Genomic DNA, 15,287 nt, shown 5'->3' with positions numbered 1-15,287 from the left:
CAGGGGCAGGCACTTTGATACTCATTTACATGCACTTATTTGCGTAATAATTATGTTGAGGCAAGATCTCATGGTGGGCAACTTATTGTGGTAACAGCATGAAGGGTGTTTTCTCTCCTTTCCTTCACTTTCATTCAGTTACATAACTGTAATGTTAAATAATGGTCTTTAGAGATTTTCATTGCTCTGCAAGTTAATAAAATTAATACATATTGAAAAACTGTAAAATAATAACAATGTGTAGACATAAATCCATCTGAGTAAAGACAAGAGTCTCAATTTATGCTGTGATTGATTTAACTTTACTTTTAATTTAACAAAACATTGTATGAAGTCAAAGGCAGAATGAACTTTCTTTTATTCATCCATTGCCTGGGTCATCATTACTCATACAAAAAGCATGTTTCAGGGTTAGAGTTAGAAACATTAGTAGCAGAAATTTTCATTTTTGGAAGGAAAACATGGCACTTCTGTCTACTTCACAACACTAGTGAATGGTACTTGATTCACACATTTGATGCCATTTTACTCTCAAAGGGCCACTCAAAGCAAAATATCTAACATACTGTTGCTGAGTTATGCACTCTCACATTGTTATGGATTTTAGGCATGATAATGTTACATTATGTGACTCCTGTGAGTGCAGAATGTACTGGTCCTATATGAGAATAATATTTTTTTTTAGAAAAAAGGGCCAGCATTTAGGATATGAGTTACTGACGAGAGAATTTTTGTGTTGCAGCACACCTCGGACTTTCAGGCCTGTTTTTTTTTTTTTTACTAGTATTTTAACTTTCTTAGGTATTTGAGACATACAATACCAGGGGCTTATGTCTTAAGATTGGATTTTTTTCAAACTAACTAACTTAAGGTACTTTAATTTACCTTATCTTGGGGTTGGAAATCCTAAAATACTCAATCCAGCATTGCTTATTCAAGAGAAATGAATTAGAGGTTTTGGTAAAATTTGTAGAGAAATCCAAAGATGTTTTTTTTTTGTAAATTTACAACCATTGTAACTTGAGAAATAAAAGACAGTGGGCTAAGATAGCAGATTTAGTTATTCTAAAATTAGGACAGTTTATTTAAGATTTTGGAAAGTTAGGATGCTTATGTAAAACACCTTAATTACAATGGTTACCCAGCAGTTAAGACAGGATTTGCAAATTGTAAAGTTTCTGTATTACAGCCTGAGAATCCTTCCCAGTGTAATATAGACTGAGCTCTAAACACACACACAGTCTTAACTTGTCTTTCAAATGCTGCACCCTGCCACCTTGGAGTCCTTGGACCAGGCTTTAGTTTGGCAGGTGTTCCTGCCTCCTGTGAGGTCACTATCTGCACTGTGTGCCATCCAACTCCCACATCGTAATGACCTTCTCTTAGTCTCTGTCGGTGTGTAGAGATTTGTTACTCCGGGTCATGTCCTTATCCTGTACTGACCTCGACTTCCCATAACCCCGGGGACGTACCTCTTACAGGAGAGGGGATTAAAGTGAGCCAAGAAGTGCCGCTACTTGTTCTCTCCAGTCCATCACATTGCAGGAGCACAAGTTCAAACAAGCTTTAGCTGGCCAAGCTGCAAATGACTGCCAGAAAACTGGTCAGTTCTGCAAACACCAATATATAATATATAACACGTACATTTTTGCTTTAAAACCTTGTTCGGCCCTCTGACTAAGACAAAAATATAACAGATCACAATAATGTATCATATAGGACTGACATAATACATTAACTTAGTGAACAAGTAGCCTAAAGATTTTCTGGCAGAGGATTTTAATAGAGGTCATCATTTTGATCCTGAAGTTTTCCATAGATAACGGATGATATAGATAACTGACATAATGTTTTTTGAAGCCAGTAAATACAGTTCATTCAGGTGAGGATAGTTCCATGTAGTAGAACATTCAGCTACTTTAAATCGCTGCACTTTGGCAGACAGAGACTGTTGAGTGTCATCTGCATTGCAGTAAAACTTTGTAACATTGTGTTGATTAATTATGTATCCCAGAGGTAGCATTTAAATTGAGAACATGACAGGAGCAGAATTTAGCCTCGGGGTATGCCACAAATCTTTTTGACTCCACTTAGAGATACGCTGTGAAGCTTCCTTGTTGACAAACACTATTTAACATTCACTGTTCTCATTAACACTCATTGCTTGTATCCTTTAAGCCTAACAAATGTGTTGAGTGCTTTTCTATCCTCATTTAGCTTTTATAAAGCCAGTTCTTTATATTTTTCACAGTATATAAACACTGCATCACACTCAAAACATCGTTCATTTGCACTCCTTGTGATCAATAGTACCTTTAATAGTCAAGAGTTCCTTTAAAGGAGCAATATGTAAGACCCCAGAGTAAAAAATTATAGTTAAATTCAATTAAAGGTCTATAAAAAGTTGCCGGAAAAAAGAATGACCCCTATTTCATCCTACAGTCTTCAGAAATATGAACACAAATCTAGAGAATATATGCAGATGCTATGAGGCATTTTAAAAATTACATAAATTTAACATGTTACCGACTTTACCACGATAATATTTAATGCTGTTTTTATTGTTAACAAGCACTATTATATTTGTATTGGCCTGTAGTCTCCTTTTAATCTTTTATGGACTAAGATATGTAATTATTACACATCGCAAAGACACAGGAGTAGGACCAAGTTTACTCATGTGGACACTTGATAAAGCTGCAGCTTTAAATTTTAGTTTAGTCTCAGTGGGCGTTTGGTTTTTAATCAACAAATTGATCCATTTATGAGGATATGTCTTCATTCCTGCTGTGGCATAAATCCTCAGCTTCTTTGATCTCTGCATGATGTTTATTGAGCCATTTTTTATTTGTGGATATTTTTAACACTCTGCGTGTGTGTGTGTGTGTGTGTGTGTGTGTGTGTGTGTGTGTGCGTCAGCCTTCCAGAGGTTTTTGGGGAAGACGGATGTGTCCCAAGAGCTGGAAGAGGTCCATGCAGAGGCTCGAGCGCAGGACAACCTACAAACCGCCTCTGTGTTACAGCTGCTGAGGAACCCAGCTGTTCGCTGGCAGCTCATCACCATCATCATCACCATGGCCTGTTATCAGCTCTGTGGCCTCAATGCTGTGAGTTGCAGCTCTTCTTTCACTTTTCTCAGATTGTCAGTGAAATCCTGTTCTTTATGCTATCCTTTTATATATATATATTTAAGACGCACTGTTATTATTTTCTACCTAAAAAGTCTAGAATTTAAGTGAAAATGTCCTTTATTAGATAATAAATCTTTGTATGAAAATCATATAAATTAATTTTTTCCATTTACCTTAAAGTGCTACTGCTTTCTTTTTTAAACAAGATAAAATAAAAGATAAAGATAAAATAAAATAAAATGTTCTTTGGAAATGAATATTTGAGTTATGTTCGTACAATTGCAAAACAGAAACAATACATCAGTCAGTGGCAGTTCATTTATAAAATAAAATAAAAATAATAATATAAATAACCCTGTAGTATCACAGTAGATACTGTTACTGTCCAGTAAGGTATTGAGACTTTTTTATTGTGTGATTTTGATATTACATATATTGTTACATGAAAAAGAATCAACAGTGCAAAATTGTATTTAGAAAAATGAAAACTTTTTTTCACTGCTAATTGCATGGAAAACATCCTGGTTCAGGTGTGACTGACGCACCTCCAGTCACACCTGAACAGTGTCAATCAGTTTTGGTTCCTGGGGGACCAATTTACACAATTGCCATGACAGGAAGGTGAAGAGTGTTTGCTCTTGTACTGGAGAGACTCAGACAAGAGAAAGAGCCACCGTGCTAGAGGTGAGGGGGGCTGCAGAGTCAGGTGAAAATTCATCGAGGGTTTGTCACTAAGAGCATCCTCTTTGACGTTAGACAGTCATTTGATCCATTGTTAATACAGAAATATTGACAAAAGCAGCTTCAAGGCTTGGCCAGGTTGACCCTCACAGTGGAGCTGTACTTTTTATCAAGTCAAACATAACCCTTGTTTGACTGCTTCACAAGGCTTTCATTGAGGTGGAAAACAGCTCCTGCTGTAGCCTTACTGTAGGTAACTTGACATATTACGTCTCCCTGCTGCATAAAATACTTAATGCATACAAAGTATACTTAAAGACATGAACTGAAGTGTTTTTTGTGGGAAGATACAATTTAAAATTTTAAGTACAGGCAAATGTACATGTACTTTAACAATCACTTGGCATGTAGAACTGTCTGATCAAAAAAAAATAATTAAAAATGACAGGACTGGCTGTGACTGGCTGCAGAAACTCTTGGATTTTCTGTCCTATCACAGTCCCGTCAGTGACAAATAAAAAAACAGCGCTGCTTGTCAGTGGATCAGGTGTAGTAGCACATGGCAAACACGTGTCCCCATAGGTTTGTGCAGACACAGGTGTGACCCCGTATTTGTGTTCTCTTTTAAAGGAGGAAAAAAAAGTTCCTTTTTAAAATGTCTTTGTTCCCTCTCTACCATAGACCACAGAGGGAGGGATCTTTAGGGGGAGTTAGCAGGACAAGAGTGTAGTGCACACAGAAGTGAAACCTCATGGAACCTGAAGATTAATTAATTAAATTATTAATTAAAAATTAATTAATTAATTAAGTCATGCTGTGATTTGGTGTGAAAGACTTTTGACTTTTGGAGTTTTCTCTAATAATTGTTCGGTGATTATAAAACTGTAAAAGACTGTAAAAACATTCATAATAAAATAGAAGCTTTTCTGTAGCTCATGTAGTCTCCTGTCCCAGTGACAGTGGATGAGTCTCTCTTTGGGTTTAGGTTTGTGCTCATCACTACTGTGCATGAGAACCGGTAGGCATGGAGAAGTCATTGTGAGTCACTCTGTTCTGTGCACGTTGTTGACAGGAAGAGATGTTTAACCATCCTCTGCCTGCTGTGTTGCAGTGCACTTGGTTGGATTGTAATGACTCTTGTCCAATTATGGGACCCACTGTCTCAGTCTTGGACATACAGATGCCAAGAATACCCCTGCATGAGGAGAAGAGATGCTGCTTATTGCTGCCATCCACCACTTAAAATGCAAAGAATGACAACAGTGAGCCGAGAAAAACTGACATTAGATCATGTAAAGTCCATCAACATAAGGAATAATCTAAAAGGAATTCACCTTGGCAAAAAAGTACAATTAGAAAAGTTTCTACTGTGACCTTAAAGACTGACTATTATTTAAATCCATGTGGAGCAGACAGGTAAGCTCAGCTTGAAACTCTGTTAGCAAGAAAAATGCAATCAAAGTGGTCCTTCTGAGATTAAAACTCCTGAATAAAAGTATCTTGTTCTTTGAGCGACAGGCTGAATGAAATGCATGCAAATTAGTTGTTAGCTTGTCTCAAATTCATATTCAAGATGAATATCAGAAAAATAAAGCTTTTACTGAAATTTCTTTATTTGATAGGCTGGTTGTGTTTTCTAGTTTTGGGTTATAATACTGAAAAGTCAAAGCTCATCTGAATTATCATAGATATGAAGATGACTTCATTTACATACATTTTCATTTCAAGAAGACAGCAATGTAAATTAGATCAATCTGGAAGTCTTTATTTTCATTGTCTTTCTCTACCTCACCACCATCAGACCCGTCAAATGATGTGGGTAAATATTACAGGCTGAGAATGACTGAGAGGTTTATTATGCTGCTATGAAACTGGGAGCCGATGCTGAAGTTGACAGCCAAGAAAGATTCCTGCAACCAGAGTCACAGTATCAGTGCTTCAGCTTGTAAAAATTCATCATTTCTGACAGTTGCCTTCTTGTTTTGCATTCTTGCTGTTCCCTGTCAAAAGGACCACTGCAGAGAATAGAGCAGGCCATAGGTTAGAGAGGAAAATGTGGAGAAGAATGACAAATATGCAAAACCATGTTACTTTCCAGCAACAGTGCCTCTCTCGAGTCTCCCTCTTTGATTTTCAAAGTGTTGAATTCATAGAGTTCTTCATGCATGTCTTTAAAATTGTTCATGCTGGTGTTAGTCTGGTGGTGTTGGCTGCGATCATACTTGTACTGGCAAATGTAAATTTAACCAGCTGCTAATGTAATTTCCTGGAGCTGGAACCTGACACAACCCATGATCAGCACATCATTTATGCGCAGGCTGTGGGTAAAGCAGCAGCAGCAGCAGCAGCAGCAGCAGCAGCACAGGATGTGTTCAGGCACATTTCTACTGCGTAGGACACCAGCACTCAGAGCCCAACACTAACTTTTCCCCTCAGTGTCCTGCAACTGTCTTGAATTTTACTTTCAACTGCACCAGACTTAGCAAGAATTATCCTAAACAGAAGTTTTGTTCATTCTACATTTTATTCTACATAATAAATATTTAATAAGTTTAAGGTCGTTGACTCACTCTGGTTCATCATGGAAGTTCAGCTAGTTGTATTTGAATTAAAAAATTGAAATCATGCAGGTGTTCACCCACAGTCTTCATTATTCTTTTAGTCATCGGTTGAGTTAGTGTCATTATTGTAATAGACCAAAAGTAACATACAAACACTTTGATCATATCTCATAGTTAGTACTTTAAACATTTTATTTTAAATATGTGACAGTATCAAGTGCGCATGTGATATATAGCTGCAACTAATGTGTATGAATTATTTTCTCGATTAAGCGTAAAATGTAAGAAAATGGTGATATATGTTCAGTGAATGATCAGTGTTTCTCAAAGCCCAAGGAGACATCTTCAAATGTCCAGAGTTTGTATGTTCAAATGTTTTGTCCACAACTCAAAAATATTCAGTTTACTGTCATGGAGGGGTAAAGAAAACAGAAAGTATTCACAATTAAAAAGCTGGAATGAGATAATTTTGACTTTTCTTTAAAAAAAAATGCTCAGACAGATTAGCGGATTATCAAAATAGTTGGTAATTAATTTAATAATTGGTTAATAATCTATTAATCAATTAATCAATTAATCGTTGCAGCCCTAGTGTGATGTAGTGTACAGTGCATGCTAGTGCCCCCTCATATATTTTAAAATTTAGACACCAAACAATTTAAAATGATACATATTCCATGATGCATAAATGTAATAATTTCACTTGTGATGTTAAGTTTCTCTGCTGTCCCAGATTGTCCCAAATACTGTCTCTTTATATTCCAGGTTTTATTTTTTTATTGTAAATTATCCCCGGGACACCTGGACATCCTTAATTTACGAGCACTGCCGAACATGCAGAAAACACATGAACTTGGGGGGAAAGTTTAATGACAACTGTGGCTGATTAAAATAATTAAGATAAGCTAGAAGACTGAAAAACTCAAAACACTTTATGTGAAAATGACTTGGTTGAGGACTATATGTGACATGAACATTATTATTACTGAGTATCTGTTTGCACCCATGTGACAACAGTCACACAGTAGCTATTTGGCTTTTTACAAATGTCCCCCGTAGTTTAGCTAGAAAGAGCAAAAGCTTCTATCTGGGGATGAGGTTGTGGTGGAAGAGTGGATTAAACACAGTATTTTCACCTAGGAATAAAAAGGAGTCTTTTTTATTTATTTATTTATTTATTTTATTTCAGTCTTCAGTGTATGTTTGTCGATCCCCTGTAGGTGAAATTTGATTGTGTTGATGTCTTCTATGTCGTCTATAACATATGAAAGTTCAGTGGCTTTTGGTTTTTTTTTTCTGTAGATCTGGTACTATACCAACGGGATACTTCGGGAAGCAGGCTTTGCTGAGAACATTATCCCCTACATCACCCTCAGCACAGGCGCCATAGAGACTTTGGCTGCCATCGTCTCGGTGAGTATTAAACTTTTAAATCAATATAACATTTCTGATTCAGGGCATGAGGCTGCTTTTGATTTAAAGACTCACAAGGTATGTTTTTTTTTTTTTTTAATGTGTCGTTAAAATCCGCCAAATGTCATACAGCTGTGTATGGTACAAAAACTGTCAGAGGATTGAGTTTACCATCAGCCAGTTTGTCATATTGGATGATTGTCTGTATTGTTATTGAAAAAGATCACTTGGTTAGCAGTCTCTGTGTATGTATGTGTATATATGATATGATTATGTAGGGGATATACACAGTCGAATAGGCAGTAAGTGACAATTTTTCCTTTTTAGGGATATTTTGCTAATCTGAGACCAAGAATAACCTTTTATAAAGCAAATTCTCTAAAAAATAAAATTTAAGTTGCCTGGCCATAATTCAACGTGGAGAAATTTTGCTCATACGTTTCCATCTCAGTTGATGTGAAAAAGCAGGACTGTCAGCAGGAGTACAGTCGTGCTCCAGCAGCAGATCTGTCACTACATGGAGCAGAGAGCACAAAACAGCTCAGATGAGTGATTAGCTGGTGGGAGTGACACTGATGGCAGCTTGTTAATGAAGCATTCCACACCATTATATTTTATGTGATGATTTACCTGTGATGATTACTGTACACAATACACTAATAAAAATATAAGCAGAGACTTAAACCACTAACAAAGCTGCTATTCTGACATTTATTGTACATCCTGACATAGAGCAGCATCACGTCTTGCTGCAGCTAGCAGATGTCTTGTCTTCCACAGTACGCAGGGAAGTAAAGTTTACTGTAGTTATCTTCATCACACCTTCTATTCCCACCAATGTCTGTAATTGACTTGTACTCCTCAGAGACAGAGTGACTAATTGCAGCTCTGACACAGAGACAAAGGAGTCGATAGTTTGCTGTATTCAGTATAAATCCCATTAACTGTTGCTGCAGGAATACTGACCTACTGATAATAGTTTGTTATTGATCCAGATTACATTGAGTGAGGTAGAACTGTGCAGGCTGTGTTGCCCACTTCACAATGACTGCACTGCTATCCTGGTAGGTTTTTCTCATTTTTTGACCACAGAAATACATACTTTCTCTTGAATTTTGAAGAATAAAGGTATATCGGTTCCTCATCCAAAAATATCCCTGCAGAGTCCAGCCAGGAACTGTAGCTTTAACAGCACTGGACTTTGCTGACTGGTCACATACAAGGCTCACAACTGCTACAACTTCTGCACAGTGTTCATTTAGACTGCAGTATTATTACAATATTAGGATGAGGCTGGGAATGTCCTGTAATGTAATTGATGTTTAATTTAAAGTTGTGTTGCAGACACCCTGAGTAGACTAAATGAGCAAAATGAAGATAGAGAAAGGACAAGAAATGAAACTTTTAAATCTGCATTAATAGATTTTGTGTAGAGTGTGTTCATCAGAGGTTTTTCAGCTGCTTTCAGAAAATGACAATGATGAGAGTGGTAAGACCGAACCAAAACAGTGAAGTCGTAGGTCAGAGACAGACTGGGGTAATAAGTCAGGTCAGCAATCTAACATCAATCCAGGCCACGTTCTCCACATTCATTCTGTTCACAACAGACCATGCATGCTGTATAAGTTTGGCTGAAGTATTTCTTCTGTTTCTACTGTTTACTGCCAATAACATATCTTGTACTTTTAGTTAAAATCTAAAATGGTTAAAAACAGCCAAGTGTCTTCAGTTTGAAGAGTTAGTCAAATACACTTCCATAATTAAGGTAACAGGAATAAATATTCATAGCTGTGATGTTTGTTTACTTTTGGAGTGTTTGTTTTGCACCTGGCATTTCCTCAGAGCACAGAGTTTGTCATCACGGAGCTCTGGTAGCTCTTAGTAATTGGATACCGCCACCTGACAGAAGAGAGCACAGGTCTTTATTTTCCGGGTTATTTTCATACATACGCATCTCCTGCTTTCCCTCAGCATGAATAAGTTTTTTAAAACATTCAATCAACTCAGGACTCAGGACGTACTGAAGGCAGCTAGTCTGTGAACATTGTTCACGTCTCTCGCTCATTAAGATATCTGTAATTTCACATCATATCGCGGACTGCTCTGCTGTTCGCTCTGTGCCTCTTCTGTGCTGTCTGCTTTTTGCCATACTGCACGGCTACACACAGTTGCACCCATGAACATGCAATGCACATGCGTTGAATTGAATTGATGGAGTGTTATGAACATTCATGTGATTAGCACTATTAAATATGATCATACTCCATGGTGCTGCCAGCGACCAATCACATGTCATGACATACAGAGACCGTACCATCAGGCTAAAAGCAGATGGAGCAGCTGATGGTTTACAGGTCTGTAGCTGCTCAGTGTTGTTTTCTCTTTGATAACTATTTCATTTTTAACAGAGACTTGACATTCCAGGCAAATCAGCTGGCCACCGGAAATTCTCCCAGTGCTCCCAGTGGCCAATCCACCACTGTTGTGGGTTGTAAATGCGAAACATTGAGCTGAAAGACAGTATAAAGCGCAGTTGAGCTAAGGGGAAAAGCAGAGGGCATCTGAACACACAGTGCTCAATAAACTCAGATGAAACTGTCAAACTAGGTAGCTGATCAAATATGGATCAGTATTATGGTACTACGTTAGCTATTTCTTGCTTGAAATGTTTTCACAAATGTATTTCAGTGTACTGTTTAGCAATAATATGAGAAAGTTAGTCACCAGGCCGCCATGTTGAGAACATGCTTGCACAGCTGTCCCAGACAAAGAGAGAAGCTCGGATTACAACAACTCCTGATGCAATAACTCTGCTATATCTTTACATAGCAAACGATTGTCTAGTTGCATCTATTGAGGCTGAATGTTGTATTTTTCACCTTTAAAATCACACCTATTCATCAGGATGAATTTCTGCATGTCACTTTGCAAACAAGAAGTAGTAGCAGTAGAAAATGCAGTGGGAAGTACGCTCTTCTCATTTAATTACTGTGCTAATGGCCTGTTTGCGGGCTGCTATCTACCTCTGATTCCTCTCAACACAAGCACATTAAAGCTGATCTTTGATCTGCTGCGGTGAGAAGACCACGCCGACTGACTTAGCTGCTAGGTGCCTGACTTCAAACACCAGCATGTACCCTTCAGATATCCCTTTTCTCTCTGTCCCTATAGCATCGCCCCATCAGCCACGGCCAACTCAACTCCAGCCGCCTTTGATGTACACCGCCGTTCTTATATCGGCATACTGGCGTACACTTAGAAGTCGGAAATAATCAAAAACAAACTCAGATATCTAGCAGTTATATGATGAACACTGTGTTGCTCAGAGGGCTTTATTTGACTTTTGCTTATTTTGGTCTGTTTTGATGCTCAGTTTTTCACACTGCAGACAAAATGCTGTAGCCATAAAGAGTCCATACTTTGTTTTCTTACAGTATCTCAGCCACTGAAAAGGTAAACGTACAAGACAGAATTTCCTTTGGGGGAAAAGAAGTATCTGACACCTCAGCGCCTGTTTTAATATTTCATTGCCATTGAAGAGATACCATTGGTATGAGCCTCATGTTCATGATCGGGGACACTTTGACATCTGATGAGAAAGATTAATTTGAATTGTGATTTCAGGGCTTCAAATATTTATGATATCCAAATCAAAGTCTACACGCGGCTTTAAAATGTGATGTTTTTTTCAAAGGTGAGGTTTAATCCCCAGATCCTGTGATGTGTGCTTCTTAAAATGACAAATTGAATACACCACAGGGTGCTGTTAGATGAAGCTCTAATTCCATTAGTAATAACGTTACACCACACAAAGCTGCCAACACACAATAAAACATATCATGCACATAGCCTGATTTTCATATTCCAGAACAAGAGGGGGAAGAAACACTTCAATAGAAAGGTCAATGTACGCAGGGGCATGTTATCTGAAAAATCTCTCCATAGACACTGGAAATTTGTGAGGAAAGATTACGTTTCATTTTGTAGTCTGCAGTTTGGTGTTAATGAGTTTTGGGGATATCCAGGCACCATCTTTCCTGGTATCGCTCCATAGAGAAATTAAGATTTGCTCTAAGATTACAGGCAGACAGAAGGAGAGAGCTGTTACTTATGAATTGTTGTGTGAAAATGAGGTTGATATGTGACAAGTTATATTACTTGTTGATCTGTATTGTCCAATTTGCTTTTTACAGAAAGAGATTAAGGTTTAAAGTGACGCCAAATTATTTGTTTCAATCCAGCAGGGAGCATGTTATCCATCGTTTTGATTTGTATTTATTGTAGTCAACAGAACTTCCCACTGACCCATCCACAAGCTACCATAGTTTCAGGAAAATGCAACCAAAAAAAAAAAGACAAGAAGGAAGACACACAATTAGCAGAAAACAAATAAATACAGAATACATAAATACTGCCAGAGGAAAAATGCTGTATTTTTAATTTTAGGGTGAACCGTCATGTTCAGTGCTACCTCTTTATGCTGTCTTGGTCACTTACAGTGAAAATGACTGCTTGAAAGGTTTTAGAGGGGAAGCAATGACTGTATCACAAGTTAATAAAACAAGACAGCACCATTTTGATGAAAATCATTCTGAGAATTTTCTTGCTTTCACTTCAAAAAAGGATAAAAGCAAACATTTGACATCTTTTATTCAGCACATTTGAATGATGCCATCCAGGTCTATCACTATGCACCATGATCGAAGAAAACATCATTTAACAGAATCTTTGACTGTAATAAAAAGACTATATTGGCTTTCACAGGTTTCTGCAGTTGTTTTATGTGATAATTGGTCAAAGTTTTACGCTTTAATTCAATAATCACCTCCCAGGAGTGTAACATCAGTGAATACAGGCTATGGTTGTCCTCTGACCAGGACAACCAAATGTGTTATCTCCTCTGAAGCTAATTTAACACCTTCTGTCTTCAGCAGTATAAAGGGAATCTCATAGTTGCTTGTGGCAGTTTTGCACCTCCAACACAAGGACATCAGTTTCTTGTTGTGGGTCACTTGTACTGTGTGGTGAAATTGTACCACTTCTCTTTTTTATCAGAGGACTATACCATGGAGTGCACATATTTTAAAGGGAAGGTGTTTAAAATGGACACTTTAAATGGTTTTGACTGTGTTATGTGTGTTAGCGCTGTAACACACAGGCAGCCTGTTCCTGTTGCTCTAACAATGCATGCTGAGAAAGGCTCCAGTGACAGTGAAGAAAATAAGTGGGTGTAGAAAATATACAGTATGGATGGATGAGTCACTCAAAGCCTTTTTTTAATTGCAGGATTTTACAGCATTGTGGTTAGAGAAAGGTCTTAGAGAAACAATAATTTCTGAATGTCCAGAGTCCCGTTTCCATTAACATGTGCTGGCTCAGCTTGACTCGGTTTGACTCGGTGTGGCAGCCCGGCATAGTGGTGATTTGCATCTCATTACAACATGGCTGCCCACCTTGAAGGTGTGACTTCCAATGCCTGGGGCACACTGCCTGCTTTTACCCGTGACAGCTACCACGCTGCACTGCTGCAGCTCGCACGCTCGTGACATATTCTACAGATATAAACACTGAAACTGTAGTGACACACGTCATGTTGCTGGTAATATGACTGGTCAGCATGAGTATCAACACATCAGAAAAAAGAGAGAGCTGGAAAAAAAATTGTGTTAATTAGGGATGTCACAAGAACTGAGACTTTGGTAACAAGTCGATGCCAAAATTTTTAAAACATGATGATACTTGTTTTTTTTTAGTAGCCTAGGTACCAGACATACCAGAGATGCAATTCTTCTGTACATGACAGGGACAGCACAAATGCTAACAGGAACCCCTACTAGCACTAAACAACATCTACATGTGTACGATAGCATGTGCAGCTGCAGCAACACCTCAGCTTTGACTTGTTCAAAAGGAAAAGTAGTGATGCGCAGATCGACCGAGTAAACCGACAGGGTGGGCGAGTTTGGATTGGCTTTCTAGAAAATACCGAGGGTTGCAACCAGCAGGTCAAGTGACAAAGCAGCGGTCACGGTCCTCTCCCTCTCAGTCAAACACACACATGCACAAGCACAACAAAGCACAACACAATAGGTTGTATGTAATAGGTTACATCTTGAAACTGTGTTCTTTGTCTGCACTGTGGAGCCAAACACCAGGTCATAATATCCAGTATAGACCTACAAATGTGTACTACTGTTCTGGTAAAATTAACTGTTAAAATATAAAGATAAATAGAAGGAGAGAGTTAGAGACAAAAGCAACTGACTAAATGTCTGAGCAGAAGTCCCTTTTTAATTATTTAATTAAACAATTATCGATATCAACTGATATGAAACTTCACTATCGTGATAGGTTTTTCAGAAATATTTCAAAAATACATTCTACACTATCTTTTAAAAACACAGAAACCATTTTACATGCTTTTATCTCATCACGCCTGGATTTCTGCAACAGCCTTTTTACCTGCCTGAACCAAAAATCTATTAACAGACTTCAGAATGTTCAAAACTCAGCTGCCAGGCTTTTAACCAGAACTAGGAAACATGATCATATCACTCCTGTTTTAGCATCTCTACAGTGGCTCCCTGTATGTTTTAGAATAGATTTTAAGATTTTACTGATGACTTTTAAAGCTCTCAATGGCCTCGCACCCCCATATATCTCTGACCTGTTAGTACCTTACATACCAGGACGTTCCTTGAGATCCTCGGGCAGAGGTCTCTTGTCTGTTCCACATGCCCAGCTGAAAACTAAAGGGGATAGGGCCTTTTCAGTCAGGGCCCCAAAGCTCTGGAACAAACTGCCTGAGGAAATTAGGACAGCCGAGTCAGTGATCTCCTTTAAATCTCTTCTTAAGACATACTTTTATCGGAGAGCCTTTCCTGATTTTATCTAAGTTTGAACTGTTGTGCACTGCTTTTCTTAAAATGTTTTTACATTCCTATTCTTGCTCTGTACCATCTTATTTTATCTGTTTGAGTTGTTGTGTGACACTTGATCCTGTCTGTTTTATTTTGTTGCCTTTGCGAAGCACTTTGTAATGTGAATTTTGAAAAGTGCTCTATAAATAAAGATTATTATTATTATTATTATTATTATTATTATTATTATTATTATTCAGCTATATCGCCCAGGCCTAATCTTTAGTGTTAATATGTGCAACAAAATGAAAAGCAAGAGGTTCTGTGTCACACATGCACTGCTCACACAAATTCTTTGCGCTAAAAGTCCTCTGTTATTTTGTTATTTAAAAAATTTTACTTTGGAGCAGCAAAATCAGAATATGTTGAGTTTTCATCAGCAGTAACTTAACTCCTATACAGGTGAATGCAAACATGAAACAATAAAATAAAATAGACACCTGAAAGTACAAACAGGGACACAGGGGAGAAACTAATTTTCAAACCACAGAGATTCACTTAGAAAGTGCTGACACACAGACACTTTTAAAACGTCTTTCTGCTCTCCTGCACAGACATGAGTAGAGTCTACCAACACATGC

The 15,287-nt window shown here is 37.8% G+C and overlaps 1 protein-coding gene across 2 annotated transcripts in view; it reads left to right on the top strand.

Moving 5' to 3' along the window:
* The window catches only part of slc2a9l2 (solute carrier family 2 member 9, like 2), a 145,607-nt gene that overhangs the window by 60,762 nt on the left and 69,558 nt on the right, over window positions 1-15,287 (top strand). For both annotated transcript variants that reach the window (XM_084729580.1, XM_084729572.1), the window contains exons 8-9: window positions 2,920-3,107; window positions 7,676-7,786. In XM_084729580.1, coding sequence (XP_084585706.1) covers window positions 2,920-3,107; window positions 7,676-7,786 — 299 coding nt within the window. The remainder of the gene's footprint in view (window positions 1-2,919; window positions 3,108-7,675; window positions 7,787-15,287) is intronic.

Source organism: Lutjanus erythropterus, chromosome 2, assembly GCF_056507025.1.
Source record: "Lutjanus erythropterus isolate fLutEry1 chromosome 2, fLutEry1.hap2, whole genome shotgun sequence".
NCBI lineage: Eukaryota > Metazoa > Chordata > Actinopteri > Lutjaniformes > Lutjanidae > Lutjanus > Lutjanus erythropterus.
The sequence above is the reverse complement of the archived record's forward strand: the minus strand, read 5'-3'. Positions and strand labels throughout refer to the sequence as shown.